The 12158-nt window shown below is 48.3% G+C and overlaps 1 protein-coding gene across 2 annotated transcripts in view; it reads right to left on the reverse strand.

Annotated features, from left to right (window-relative positions):
• The window catches only part of JCAD (junctional cadherin 5 associated), a 50076-nt gene that overhangs the window by 15352 nt on the left and 22566 nt on the right, over nucleotides 1-12158 (reverse strand). For both annotated transcript variants that reach the window (XM_053572961.1, XM_053572962.1), the window contains one exon: nucleotides 1459-5141. In XM_053572961.1, the coding sequence (XP_053428936.1) occupies nucleotides 1459-5141 (3683 nt within the window). The remainder of the gene's footprint in view (nucleotides 1-1458; nucleotides 5142-12158) is intronic.

A 12158-nucleotide genomic window follows, 5' to 3' on the forward strand; every position in this document is an offset into this window, starting at 1 on the left:
GATGAGAAAAGTGACTCTTCAGAAGACGTGGTGAGTTGGGAATGGAAGAGAACAATACTTCTGACACTATGAAGTGTTGTTTCTTTGATGGATAAATGCAAGTTTGTTACCAGTACATAAAATTTCTTGTACCTTGTATTCATTCTTGAGTTTTGTAATTATTTGTTACAGAAAATGTCTTATGCCATAATGTTAAAAAATGAATGCTCAAATTCTGTAACACAAAAAATAAGTACCTAAATATAAACAAATAAAAGTCTGAATTACAAAATCTAAATGAAAGTCATTTAGCTTTTTTTCAAGGAAGTCTGATCAAAAAACATGGGTGCGCATTATATATGGAAGTGCCTTCTTCACGATAAAATATGGTAATTGATCGGTTTCTTGGTTTCTGAAGAAAGTGTCTGAAACGGAGATGCCAAGAGTTCTTTGGGCCTCCTGTGTCACAGCTGAGATGGTGAAATCTTGTTTGGGGAAAGTCACTGTTACCAGTGATGGGAAACTGCCTTGTGATTTCACCAATCAGAGCAGGCTCCAAAAATATGCTAAGGTAAAGGGGATGAAGAGGGCCCAAAGACCTGCGGGTGTCTCGCCTGAGATTAACAATCAAAACTTAGTGGGCTTCACGAAACATTCCTGGGTCTTCCTCACCTTTTCTTTGTCACAATGGGGACCCATCTGCTGTCTGTGGTCAACCTATCTTGCTCTGTAAACCTATCTTTCACTTTCTCAATAAACATTTCATGCTTGCCTTAAAAATAAAAAGAAAGGAAGAAAGGAAGGAAGGAAGAGAGAGAGGGAGGGAGGAAGGAAATTGGTGGGTGACTTTTCTAGGGATGGGATATGAAAGAAACATAAGCCATTAATTTTATCTAGCAATCCTTTTTAAGTTTCATGAATGGAGAGGTGGTAAAAATAGCAAAAAATCAGAGGGCCGAGAAATTTGGAAGGTGCAAACATAGCATAATGGGAAGGAAGGTTTGATGAATCAACCTGGTTTGTCATTTTTATTAGGTTAATAATGAGCAATGGGGGTTATTTGGGTGAATGTCTATTATGTTGGGAGATTATGGGGAATAAACGCTATTGTGTCCAGCAAGATTTGTCAAGGTGCCGCCACCAAAGCTGGGACACTTTTAGTTACTGACTTACTTTTTCACATGAAGAAGCCTGCAAAGTTGTGCCCGTAGATAATTTTATGTAGTTGTTTATAAGGATAACTTCTCTAGAAATATAACCCTTTCAAATACATACATATACTACAAGATCTTCACTCTTAAAGGGAAGCTACTGGGGTAATTCTTTGAAAGGGAAGAATATTTTAATAAAATGATTCAGCAGGCCAAACTCAACCTTTTCTGAATATGCAGATTTACATTTTCCTCCAATCTGGTATTTTTTACCATCTAAGGACTCCAGATTCACAGGGAACATCAGCCCTCCTGTCTGACTCCTCACCTGGGCACCAGAAGTCTTGATCACCGTCCTTCTTTTCTGTGGCTGGACGTTCGCTTTCTCCCCAAGAAGTGCCCTGCTTACAGCCAGAGAGTGTGTGGTCCTCACCGCTTAGAGACAGGGAGCCCCTGGGTGGGCCAGGCGGGCCTCTGACGGCCTTCAGTTCCTCAGTCTCCTCTGTGGAGTCGCTGCTCCTGCAGCTCAGCACTCTCATCCGAGACACAGAACTCACCTCCTTCATTCTCAGCAGGCGGTCAGGGGCTGCTCTGCTGGGAGGGGAGGCCAGTTTCTCTTGTAAACTTTCAATCACTTTGGAAGGGCTTCTGAGCCTCTTTTCTGAGCCTGCCACACTAGGTGTCCTTTCTATAAAATGGAACAAAGTGGACCTGAAGGGAGGTCTTGCCCCCAGATCCTTTTGGTTGGAAGACCTAGACTCCAGGAGGTTGAGGGGAGGCTCAGGGCTGGAGGCTTCGCTGGCGATGACCCCATCCACACTTGAGTGATCAGACACTGGGGAAGCCCTCCTGGCACTGTCCCTTTCCCCCACAAAGAGGGGGCTTTTGGTCCAGCCGCATTTCCTCCTGCCATAAAAGGCGTCGGTGGGCACTGTGGGGACATCTGCTGGGGCTGAGCCAGATGACGACGGCTCATCCCTTGGGGACTCTGGGCTGCAGGCACTTGCATCAGGCAGGGGAGGCTGGCTCTGTCCTGCTCTCCTGGAGCCCCGCAGGAGGGTCTCCACAGCCACCTCGATGCCCAGGATCCTCGCAGCCCTGGCTTGCAGCGACTCACCTGGGGGGATTTCTATTGCTTCACCTGAAGACCCATCTACCTGGCTGGTGCTCGGCTCTTGTCCGGGGGCGAGCCCCACCAACCGCAGGTCTGGTGCCGAGAGCCCTCGGTTCTTGCCCGTCAGGGAGAGCGGGAGCACTGCACCCCTTTGTCTCCCACTGTCGACCCTCGGAGGACCCGCTATGCTGGGTTTCGCAGAAATGAAAGCACCGATGAGTTTCTGAATTTCCTGGGGCTCCCTCTGCTCAGCTGGGGAGGGTGGGGACACTGGCTTTGTGCCACTTGATCTTGAAGACACCAGTCCCTGCACTGGTCCTGGGCTGACTGCTGGCTCATTCACTGCCCTGTCAACCTCGTTACTCCAGCTTCCGTCTGCTGACCAGAAGGAGTCCCCTCTGCCACATTCTACCTGTGAGGGAGCTAAGGGGGCAGAGTTGCTGGGCCCGGGGCCCTCATTCCAGTGCTCAGACTGATGCTCCTCCCCTCCCGACTGCCACATGGGGGGCTCCAGCACCCAGGTCACAGACTGCAGCTCAGCACATGGCCCTGGGCTGTGTCCAGGGGAGCTGGGATTCTCTGGCCTGGAGCCAGCACGGTCCTCCTGCTGCTGCTCGGCCTCACTGTCCTCACTGCTGCTGCTGCTGCTGCTTTCTTCCCCTTCCTGAAGCTCCTTGTTAAAACTTTCCAACTGACTTATCAAATCCCAGGGACGCCGGCTGACCGGCTTCAGGAGAAACTGCCCAAACAGTTGCTGGCTGTTGCATGGGCCTGTTGGTTCCCCCTTCACCACCTCACGCACGGGCTTGGGGCTGGCTCCGTGTCCCCGGACGTCCACGCTGGGCTGACTCCGACCCGCTTTTGGTGCAGGGGCCTGGTGCGTGGATTGGGAGGTCCTTGAGAAAACACTGTTGCCAGACGGGCTGAGGGATCTCTGACCTCTCAGGTGATGAGCACTTGGCCTCTGCCTGTGGTCACCAGAAGCCAACGCCATATGCATGTGACCCTCGGAGGCTGCAGGGTCTGGATGTTGTGGAGTGGGCCCTGTGTCACTTGACCCTGCTGGCTGTGCACCAGGGAGCAGCTGGGAGCTCTGGGATTCTTCAGGGAAGCTGGTTTGTGTTTGCTGGTCCCGGTACTGGTGCCCTGGCCAAGAGCCAACATACTTGAGTTCTCCGTGCTGGGTGAAGTGAATGAATCTGAGGTCATTTGTTGGTTTGTCATCTTCTGGTTCCCCCAGATCTTGCTTTTGGAACTCAGGCCTCCCGCCCATGCTTCCCGTGAGAGCCTGCAGCTCCAGGTCGGTAGAGGACAGGCTCAGCAGGCTCTGTTCCTGCAGGGCAGTGCTCTTATCAGAACCATTCTTTTTATCACCAGCCTGTTTCAAGTCATTGTTGTTCGTATCTATATCTGGCAGATGTGATTCTGATTTCACTGGGATGGAAACCAAACAAAATATGGTCTCATTTGTTTTCTTCTTTGAACTTTTCTTGGTCTGAATCCCAGCCTCAAACTTTTTGAGCTTGGTTTGAGTGTCACAGGTACTTGCACCCTGCGAGTGTTGGGAGGAAACTTGGCCTTCTGCGTGTCGCTGCTGGCTGCCCCCTACCTCAGGCCGCTGTCCTCTGGTGACATGGTGGTCTCTTTGGTCGGAGAAGCCACTGGGTTCTCCGTCCCTGGAGAGCTGGCCCCACAGCCACCACGGCTGGGTGCCTGCCAGGGCCAGGTCTCTCTCATCTCCTGACAGGGATGTCAGGCCCTGTGGATCCCAAACGGCGCCATCAGGCTGCATTTTCCCACGAGGTGGCTCTTGGGGCGTGACAGGACTGGAGTTCCGGGATTTACCATCCAGGTTTGATTCCTCGCAGAAACCCTGGAGTTGAGCTAGTTTAATGTGTCGTATCCGTGGATCGTCAAAGGGGATGTACTGAACAGAGCTGTCGTGGGCTGCGGCAGAGGGCCCGCGAGGACAGCAGGGGCTCACACCATTCCCAGCGCCAAAGGGGCCAGGAGGAAGCTGCCCGCTGGCCCTGGTCTTCTCAGTCAGAGGCAGCTGTTGGCTGTGGCCACTGCAAACAGGTCTGGGAGCCGGGTCTTCGTCTAAGTAGGGGTTTGGGATGTGCTCGGGGGGTGACCTGTATGACGGCGGAGGCACATACACGGGAGGCTCCAAGCCAGACTCCACGGCATAGGGCTCGTGCCTGGGGGCGTGCGGGTCCGCCTGCCGGCTGTCCTGATGGTCGCTGAGTTCCACTCCTCCCCTGGAAGGCTGGTGCGAGCCGTGAGATGGGGGCTTGAGGGGTTTCCCAAACTTGGGCCGGAGTAAAGGCACCGAGGAGCCACCTTTCTCCGGGTGCCTTGTGGGTTCCAGATTAGGTGGACAATTTGGAGGATACGGTGGCATTTTAGGTAAATATCCGTCGCCTAATGGAATGGGGATTTCTGTGCAACTCAGATTGTCGGGGAAAAGGACTCTAGGCAACGACTGGGATTTTCTTTTGTTCTGAGACTTCAACACGTGTTCTCCTTGAATGAACGGATACAAATCTTGAAAGAATCTTTCCCCAGCACCATCCGACATCTGCCTCCCTAATTTCCTTGGCTGGTTCCAGCTTTCCAGGCTGACGTTCTGCCACTTGGTAGGACCCGATGCTCTCAGCTCTTCTTCCCAAACTGCCTTCTTCGTCACATGCCCTGTCCTTCTTCCGACTTCCCAGGGACCCTCCCTCACATGGCCAGGCAGGCTGTAGGCTTGGGCCATTCCTCTGACCTCCAGGTCCTCTCGGTCCCTCAGGCCCAGCGACCTACCGACTTCCGGTCCTCCTCTTTTCCAGTGGGTCTGGTCGCTACCAGCCTGGGGCTGGGGGTTCCACACTACGGTGGGGTGATTATAAAACCTACAACACAAAGAGGCACTGGCATTAGGCACAGAATAACCATGTACTTCTCTGCTGCTGTTCGACATCAAACTTAGGTCAGCACCCTTGAACGATGGGTTCCCAACCACAGGACTTGCCAGCTTTAAGGAAAACACGGCCGACCCCCTCACAGTGGCTGAAGACAGCTGCGTGTTCCGCCCTCAGCAGGCCTTCCACAAGGACATAGGGATGCTGGGTGTGTTCCAGAGATGGCAAGGCCTCTTTATCTTCAAAATGCCCCAGGGAACCAGGGTAAACCCCTATAGCAGTGCTTCCCAAGGGGAGGTCTTAGACCGTGTGCAATGCTTTTCTGGCTCAGCCCAAACCTACCAAGAGATCTTCAGGAGTGAGTCTGGGAGCCTGCTTCTAACATCACTGATCAGAAGAAGTGGTTCTCACCAGGCCTGAAATTCTAACAGTGGTAGTTCAAGGTGGGTGGATTGCTTGAGTTCATGAGTTCAAGACCAGCCTGAGCAAGAGCGCAAGACCCTGTCTCTAAAAAATAACCAGGAATAGTGGTGGATGCCTATTGTCCCACTTACTGGGGAGGCTGTGGCAAAAGGATTGCTTGAGCCCAAGAGTTTGAGGTTGCTATAAGCTATGATGCCATGGCACTCTATGCAGGGGAACAAAGTAAGACTCTGTGTCAAAAAAAAAAGAGGAGGATCTTCACAATTTAATGAGTGCTAGAATCACTGAGAGGGTTGCTCAGATGCAGATTGCTGGGTTCTATCCACAAGTTCTGACTCAGTAGGTCTGGATGGGGCTGCACAAAGTGCACGTCTAACAGTGATGCCCAACACTGCTTACTTCCTAGTGGGCAGTCACGGTTGGCCATAGCCAGCAGGATGGTTCTCCTGTGGATCTTACTTTGAGAACCATCCTGCTGGCTATGGCCAACTGTGACTGCCCACTAGGAAGCAGACGTACATTGGATTTTTTGGATTTCAAAATCCCAGTGTCCAAGCTGTGTCCTAAATGCATTACATCCGAATTTTGGAAGTCAGGGGACACAGTGGTGGCAGCAACCAGGCATCAGAACTTCTCCAGGTCTCCCCAGACATTCCCAGTATGCATTCACAGCTGAGAACCTTGACCTGAGCAGAGTTCCCACACTTCCCTGTTGCTAAGAATCACCTGGGGGCTTGCTAAACATACATGTGGCTGAGTCTCTTCTCCTGAAAAGTTCAGATTCTGTAGATCTGGGTGAGAGCCCAGGTATCTGTGTTTTTCGTAGGTATTCCCAGGGATTCTTGCTCTCTGACAGTTTGGGAGACTCTGAGATTGAGAGAGGAAGAGGGGGGCTGTGTTACTGGAGCAAAACTCTCTGCAAGGCAGGAATGGCAGTGTGCCATGCACGCTGTTCTTCACTACCTGGCTGCACATGAGAATTTCCTTAGATACCCAGGGCCAAGCCCCGCACATGCGGATGTAATAGATCTAGTGAGGAGACAACACTAGAATATGAAGTTGAACAATTAAGTTTGCAAACTCATCCTGGGAAAAGTGCTGCCTACCTCACTGCTAAAGATCACTACGGTCACCTTCCAGGTACTCCCCTTGGGAAGCTACGCACTGGCGCCAAGCACCTAATCCACCCTTTAAAGCACTTTCTCTAGGATGAGTCTGCAAACTTAATTATCACACCTTGTATTTCAAAATCTCCCCCAAAAGATTCAAGCACATACCCAGAGTTCAGAATCACAGCTCTAATGCAATGAAGAAAGGTATCTGAATAACACTGTTACACACTGTATGGAAATCTTAAGCTACTCCTTACAAAGGACCAGCACCTGGGATTATAATAGAGAGAGACCATTAACTAGAAGGAAGCTTGGAGGACTCAGCTGTTTCGATTAACCATTAGCCATGCAGAAAAATATTTCAAATTACTATTTTTTTTTTAATTATGAAAGGAATATGTACTCATTGTTGAAAATGAATGTTGGGGCTGGGTGCAGTGGCTCACACCTATGACCTTAGCACTCTGGGAGGCTGAGGCAAGTGGATTGCTTGAGCTCAGGAGCTCAAGATCAGTCTGAGCAAGAGCAAGACCCTATCTCTACTAAAAACAGAAAAATTAGCCCAGCGTCGTCACGGTGAGTGCCCATAGTCCCAGCTATTGGGTAGCCTGAGGGAGGAGCATTGCTTGAATTCAGGAGTTGGAGGCTGCTGTGAGCAAGGCTGATGCCACGGCACTCTAACTAGGGCGACACAGTGAGAATCTGTCTCAAAAAAAAAAAAAAAGAATATTGGAAGAATACAGCACAATGCAAAACCCAAATGTCGCTTGCAGTCTTTCTACTCACAGATAGCGTCTTTGACATGTATTTTCTAGTCTAGGTGTATGTGAGGACATGGATTTTCAAACAGCTTTCATAGTCCCCATAGTCTACTAGGCGTCCCAACACTTGTAGTACAAACGGCTGACACTTACACAGTGGTGACTCAACTGTGGTGGGCCCGGTGGTGCTTCTGCACATTAACTGATTTAAGCTTCACCAGCACCCTGTGAGGTAGGAACTACTGTCATTCCTATTTTTCAGTGGAGGAAACTGAGGCACAGAAGTTAAGTAACTTGCTTAACACGAACTTGTACTGGGCCCTTAGGCTGTGTCACACATTGTGCTAAGCACACTAAATAAATGATTTCATTCAACACATTAAAACTGCCGTGTGAGTTGCATTTAGCTTACAATAGTTTTCAGCCTGGGGCCTTGCGAAGCCACTATAACTCACTTGTGTCTTAGCCTATCTTGACCTAAAAAAAACACCACGTCCCCAAGGAAAACTTTGTTTTTGTAGTGTGGCAGTCAATATGGTAAACTTTATAACCACTTTTTCTTTTTTTGAGATAGAGTCTCACTGTGTTGCCCTGGGTAGAGTACTGTGGTATCATAGTTCATACAACCTCAAACTCTTAGGATAAAGCCATTCTCTTGCCTCGGCCTCCCAAGTTACCGGGACTACAGGCGCCCACCACAATGCCCGGCTACTTTTATGAGATGGGGTCTCGCTGTAACTCAGGCTGGACTTGATCTCCTGAGCTCTTGCAATCCACCCATCTCAGCCTCCCAGAGTGCTGGGATTACAGGTGTGAGCCACCTCGCCCGGCTTACAACCACTATTATGTCCCCCTCTTACAGATAAGGAAACTGAGGCACAGACAGGCTAAACAACTTCCCCAACTTGCATAGTATACAAGGAGCTTGGGAAAGAATTCTAATTAAGGAAGTGTGAACGTGAGGCCCGTTCTGTGAACCCTGCATTTGATTTCAAGTGTAGTAACAAATTCCTCAAGTGCTGCTTAATTTTAATGGATGAATAGAATAGTTTTCTGCATGTGTATGATCAAATTAAACATTATACAGATGTTGGGCCTTAATGTGGATTCCATTCTTAAACTCCTTAGACAAAAACACTCAATACAGGCCTCAAATTATTGAGAATACCTGCTTAGAAAAGAAGTGAGCAGCGTGCGGGGTATTACACCATACGTATTGTCAGACTGACCCTAGATAAACCCTCCCAATGTACAGTCCCCCTCTAGTGTGGAGGAAAGGTGGTCTTGCTTATTTTTTTTTCCCATAACTTCTCATTATTTTAATTTTCATTTCTTTGATTTCTAGCAAAGCCAATTTTTCTTTTCATGTGCTGAGGTGTCACTACACCCTATTTTGTGGTTTCAAATGATTCCCCCAATACAACCCATTTTTCAGTCAAAATGTGCCCCAGAAACAGAGAGGTGCCCCAAGGTCGCCAGTTCTGCATGGCAATAATGTACAAAAGCCGAAAGAAAACTATTCCCATCACACGGGCAAAAGACAGTTGTTCTGAAGGGCCCCCTGGTAAAAATTCATATTATTATATTATTATTCTTATTTTGGAATTACCTCTTTGCCTTAAAAAGTGTGGGTAGCTCCTAAGATCCTGTGCCCATGCCTATCCCTGATAACTTATCAAGCAGACACTTAGAGCAAAGCCTTGTTAGGAGGCGAAAAAGCAGAAAATATTCAAAACCAATTTGAGGCAAAGCACTTGCCCCCGAGCAACTCGAACATTTCTTTAGTTTACTACTCAAACAAGGCAGGGTAGGGGTCACCTGTTTCTCTGATGCTTTTGCTGTCCCTGAAATCACCTTTTGAACAATTAGGGTTGGAACGCTGAGCAGGGCACTTCTCAGGTCAGTTTCGACAGGGATTAGTCATTTTGGAAGCTCCTGCTGGCCTCCCTGCACTCCCTTACAAGAGCCAGCTGAGCAGCCCCAGAAGCCTCTGTCCCTTCCCTTGGGGATGGATGCCTGTGTGACGGGCCACCTGTCAGTAGGCTGCAGAAGGTGGACCACTGAGACGTCCTCAGCACACACTGGCTACAGGCTCTCAGCATCCATAGAATAAAGTCCAAGGGCAACACTTAAAGACTGTAACTCTTAATAAGATGTCCCAATTATTACAGACCCCTCTGTGAAAGAGTAAAATAAATCCTTAGGAAGTGTATGATTGATGACTTACATTAGAAACGATTTACTTTCTTGCCTCTGTTCTTAAGCTAAGTGGGCTCTCTACACCACCGGGCTTCCCTAAGCCCCACTCTCCCTCCTTATAGTCCTGTGAGCATTCTCAGGGTGCTCCACTTTGTGGAGGAAGCTGCGCTGTGTGGCTGTGGCCCATTTTCTCAACTCATATTCGGGTTTCAGTGCATGCTCAGAGAGGCAGCTGAAATCCTATGGTGCTATTTGTTGCATGTACAGGCCACGAGTGTAATCAGAAGACAGATAAAAAACGACATAAATAGGGCAAGAATACAAGCAGACTGTCGCTTTCTGCAGAAGGAATGTGGTCGGTTTCCTTCTCCACCCAAAAATGTCACAGAATTTTCAATTTAATGAAAATACCAGTCATCTGGGCAATTTCAAATAAGCTATTTTAAGATATAGACCATATGACGTAGAACTCTATTAAAACGTGTAATTAATAAACATCTACTTTGTACCTCACTAGATCCAGGCTTTGACGGGCATAAGTGGAGCCCAGATGGTGTTAGTTGGGTGACTTTCTCCCTTAGACATCTTATCAAGTGTGGATATTCTTTCAGCTCCGCTCAAAGATATCCATTCCCAGCTGAAAGGTGGGGCATCTCATGTGGCTTCAAAGCCAAGAATGTGTTTTTTAATACATTTGAGGAAATAAGATGAAATCCAATTTTTCTTTTTAGAGAAAATGAAAGCTATAACCCAATTATAACCTAAGAATATGGGGAAAGGGGAGAGAGGGGAAAGGAGAGGATGGGTGGAGGGAGGGTGATTGGTGGGATTACACCTACGGTGTATCTTACAAGGGTACATGTGAAACTTACTAAATGTAGTGTCTTAACACAATAACTAAGAAAATGCCAGGAAGGCTATGTTAACCTGGGTGGCGCCTGTGGCTCAGTAGGTAGGGCACCGGCCCCATATACCGAGGATGGCGGGTTCAAACCCGGCCCCGGCCAAACTGCAACCAAAAATAGCCGGGCGTTGTGGCGGGCGCCTGTAGTCCCAGCTACTTGGGAGGCTGAGGCAAGAGAATCGCTTAAGCCCAGGAGTTGGAGGTTGCTGTGAGCTGTGTGTGGCCACGGCACTCTACTGAGGGCCATAAAGTGAGACTCTATCTCTACAAAAAAAAAAAAAAAAGAAAGAAAATATGTAAAATGGTCTATAAAACCAGTGCATCATGGTGCCCCATGATTGCATTAATGTACACAGCTATGATTTAATTTTAAAAAGGGGGGGGGAGGAATGAAACTAACAATTTACAATTTTTTTAAGTTAACAATGAGACTTTTCACAAGAACATGCTGAACACATGAACACAGAGTGGGGAAAAAAAAGTAAGGAAAGGAAAGTGGAAAATGTGATAGCCCAAACAAACCGTATCAACGAGTTCCCTGGGACAAGCAGGGTCTTCATAGAGCAGTGGTTCTCAACCTTCCTAATGCCGCGATGTATTTTCATTGTTACTAAGGGGTCGCGACCCACGGGTTGAGAACCGCTGTTATAGAGCATTCCTAAGTGAATGGGATGGAGCTGAGACAGCAGTTACACCTGCTAACATCCAGTGGAAAACCAGCAAACCCATTTACTGCACATATAAGAGCTAATTACGAGAAAAATTAGAAGTTTCTGGTAGCCCCTATCACATATGGGAGCTAATTATGAGAAAAATGAGGAGAACTTTCTGTTAGCTCACATCACTCATTCTCAATCACAATACAAAAATGTGGGCCGGGTGCGATGGCCCAGGCAGACTGTTTGAGCTCAGAAGTTTGAGACCAGCCTGAGCTAGAGCAAGATCCTGTCTTTACAAAAAAAAAAAAGGAAGAAAAGAAAACTGTCTGAAGGTTGTGCTGCACGCCTGTGATCCCAGCTACTCAGGAGGCTGAGGCAAGAGGAACTCTTGAGCCCAAGATTTGAGGTTACCGTGAAGCACAACGCCACGGCACCCTACCCAGGGTGACAAAATGAGATTCTGTCTCAAAAAAAAAAAAAAAAGAAAAGAAAAGAAAAATGATGCCCTTCTTTGAAAAAGTAAAAGTGTACGCAGAATGGCAATATTTGAAATGACTTTAACCAGTGTCTCACACACTCTAATTAATCTTCAGTGGACTCCAAAGTCCTTATGAACTGTGATGACTTGCTACCATCTGGGCAGCCACAGCCTAGCATTGTGCCTGATACTCAGGGACATGGATGGGTAGCTTAATTAAAAAAAAAAAAAAAATGAGTAGAGGCTTGTTGTCTGCCTGGCTGAACCGGGGGTTCTGTGGGAAGTGAAACAGACATTACAGTTACCCCTTCCTGAACCAGGACTCTGAGGACTGGCCCCTAAAGTTGGTCAGTTGAACTTGGCTGTGGCAGTCAGGGTGGAGGGCAGAAAGACCCCACTGAGAGCCATGACCTGAGCCTGTGACTCCTTCCCGGTTTCCAGTTCTGCAGCCTAGCAGGTACCCACTGCTCTC

This window comes from Nycticebus coucang, chromosome 20 (assembly GCF_027406575.1).
Source record: "Nycticebus coucang isolate mNycCou1 chromosome 20, mNycCou1.pri, whole genome shotgun sequence".
NCBI lineage: Eukaryota > Metazoa > Chordata > Mammalia > Primates > Lorisidae > Nycticebus > Nycticebus coucang.